At 30.1% G+C, this 2,866-nt stretch overlaps 1 protein-coding gene across 1 annotated transcript; it reads left to right on the top strand.

Moving 5' to 3' along the window:
• The first annotated feature begins 1,345 nt into the window (after nt 1-1,345).
• LOC139858965 (deSI-like protein At4g17486) lies at nt 1,346-2,185 on the top strand. The gene is made up of 3 exons (XM_071847791.1): nt 1,346-1,481; nt 1,632-1,919; nt 1,998-2,185. The coding sequence occupies exons 1-3, from the start codon at nt 1,346-1,348 to the stop codon at nt 2,183-2,185; spliced, it is 612 nt and encodes a 203-aa protein (XP_071703892.1).
• Nucleotides 2,186-2,866: the final 681 nt, after the last annotated feature.

Below are 2,866 nucleotides of genomic sequence, written 5' to 3'. Positions count from 1 at the left end.
AGACTGTATTATACAGAGCTGAGCTGTATTCATTTACTTTCTTAAAGTCTTGGAACCTTAATGTTCTCCATTGATCCATAGCAGCTGGAAGTAAAATTTCTCTTTGATTATTGAATCTGCTTTTGAGACCTTCCCATAAAACATGGGGATCTTCTACAGTCACATAATTATTTTGTAAGCATTCATCAATATGTTGATGAATAAAGCAACATGCCGTTGCTTGTTCTTTTTCAGAACAAGTGTTGTTTTCATTTATGGTTTCAAGAATACTCATTGATTTAAGATGCATTTTTACTTTTATAACCCATGGCATGTAGTTGTTTTCCGTTGATTCTAAAGGAGTAAATTTAAGCTTTTCCAGATTCGACATTTTCTATTATCAAAAATTAAAACAAACAACATGATAAATTAGAGTCAATTTATATTCATAAGTATATAAACATTAAACATAAATTTAATATAACATAAATGATAAGTAGGTGACAGTGTCGTCCATATGTAAGCAATCATTAATAAATGTTATATAACATAAATATAAATATTAGTAAACATAAATGATAATTAGGCGACAGTGTCGGCCATATAAATGTTAGATAATAGAAATATAAATGTTAGTAACATAAATGATAATTAGGCGACAGTGTCGGCCATATAAATGTTAGATAATTGAAATATAAATGTTAGTAACATAAATGATAATTAGACGACAGTGTCGACCATATATTATTCAGGTGGTATAACCGACCATATATCATTTAGGTGGCAGAGCCAACCATAATTAGTATTAAGATTATCGTGTTGATAACGTGTTATAATTCAGTAGGCTTATAACTACCTTTAGAGGTTTGATTCTTGATGTTATAATTCAATAGACTTATAACTACCTTTAGAGGTTTGATTATTGATTAAGAATGCTAATAATGAAGTGTAAGAACAAAGATGATAATGGAGAGAAAGAAAGAAACACTTTGTAAGTGTGAGAAATGGTGCAAGTTTAATGTTTGCATTCATGGCTATTTATAGTAAAAATATCACAAGTTTAGGTAATACAATAATATTACTTTTGTGTACCAATAATTGACTATCCATTTATATATATATTTATATATTTATATATTATAACAAAAATCAAATTAAAATCGAATAATTGAATTATTTTGGGGTGAAAGTATATCTTCTTTGATACACTTGTTTTTTTAGACTTTTGCTACAAATCTATTCCTTGTCAATTTCGAAAAACTTCTACTCATCAATTTCAAATTTTAAAACTTCTCCACCAACGTATTAATTCCTGATAAATACATAACTCTCTAACCAATTACCAAACTTTCCGTTAAAACTGAAAATGCTATGCGGAGTTAAGCCGGGAAGACATCGTAAACACGGATCCACAGCCGTGTTTCTCAATGTCTACGATCTCACCACCATCAACGGCTACGCTTATTGGCTCGGCCTCGGTGTTTACCATTCTGGTCTTCAAGGTTAGAATATTTTTCATTCCAAAAAATTTCAAAACAATAGAAAAATGTTAACGACGGCCTTAAAAGGTTGTCATTAATAACGTAATTCATACATAAAACTGTTGTACTTTTTAATTACAAATAATGTTGAAGATCTATTATTATTTTTAGTTCATGGAGTGGAATACGCATTTGGTTCTCACGAACGTTCGACAACTGGAATATTCCAAGTAGAACCGAAGCGATGTGAAGGTTTCGTGTTTAGAAAACAGATTTTGATTGGATATACCGAAAAAGATCGAAGAGAAGTTAGAAAAATTATGGAAGAATTAGCGGATGATTATAAAGGGATTTCGTATAATCTGATCACCAAAAACTGTAATCATTTCTGTAATGATGCGTGTGTTAGACTTACCGGAAAAACGATTCCACGTTGGATTAATCGTCTAGCAAGAATAGGTACATTTCAAAAACTTTATACTACAACATTTGTGGTAGTAGTTAATATATTCATCTTAATTACTTACTTGTGTTTAGGTTCATTGTGCCATTGTATTATTCCATCGAGTTTAAGTTCGATTCGAGTTGGAAATGAAGATAATAAAGTGCATAACGAAGGGGAGATTAAAAAGAAGTTAAGGTGTCAATCAAGATTGTTTCGTTCATTGTCTAGTTCATCATTTTCGTTTGAGAAAACTTCTTTTGAATCGTCTACAGATTCTTAGATTCATTAAATTGTTTTGTTTTAAGTTTAGGTTAATTGATCATGTTAATTGTGTTTGTGATTGCTTTTAATTTTTTTTATAGATATTTTAGTATCATTATGTATCATTGCTTGAGAAATGAACTATATCCATGTTTAATGATTCCATAACAAAATGTAGATGACAGGTAAAGTAAAACAGGGGAAATCAAATTGTCATTGAGTGTGGGCATCCATAATCTTCAAAATGAAAGCTTACCGTTTAATTTTGAATTTAATTAAATACAAGATCTTATTTATACATTTACCATATTTTCTATTTATGTTAGTACATTTTCACATTATTAATGTTAAAATGATTTTTTTAATGGCATAGTTGTCGTTAATATCTTGTACATTTAAATAAATGTCATTAAAAAGTCAGTATCCACCGTTATTACAGAAACGCACTTCCTGTTTTGCCATAAATGTGCCAAATAATTGCCTGTAAATGGACCCGACAATACATGTAACATGACCCACTTCTCGTCATCCCTTTTTTAGTATTATTACTAAACCAACATAGGATCCCTACAGCATGTTACTCCGTACAATCAGACTATTTATCGTCAACTGTCAACTCTCTCCAAACACTACGAGTTTCTCGTTGTTTGTTGTGAGCTTTTGTAAGATTTTTAGTTTACCGCGATAGTTATTGTTGCTT

This window comes from Rutidosis leptorrhynchoides, chromosome 7, assembly GCF_046630445.1.
Source record: "Rutidosis leptorrhynchoides isolate AG116_Rl617_1_P2 chromosome 7, CSIRO_AGI_Rlap_v1, whole genome shotgun sequence".
NCBI classification, from domain to species: Eukaryota; Viridiplantae; Streptophyta; class Magnoliopsida; order Asterales; family Asteraceae; genus Rutidosis; species Rutidosis leptorrhynchoides.
The sequence above is the reverse complement of the archived record's forward strand: the minus strand, read 5'-3'. Positions and strand labels throughout refer to the sequence as shown.

What these genes read in the sequence shown, in the direction of transcription:
- LOC139858965 (XM_071847791.1), top strand. Translation starts at nt 1,346, where the DNA reads ATGCTATGCGGAGTTAAGCCGGGAAGACATCGTAAACACGGATCCACA. An exon ending in TTACCATTCTGGTCTTCAAG is followed by an intron (nt 1,482 to 1,631) that starts GTTAGAATATTT and finishes TATTATTTTTAG; the next exon opens with TTCATGGAGTGGAATACGCA. An exon ending in TAATCGTCTAGCAAGAATAG is followed by an intron (nt 1,920 to 1,997) that starts GTACATTTCAAA and finishes ACTTGTGTTTAG; the next exon opens with GTTCATTGTGCCATTGTATT.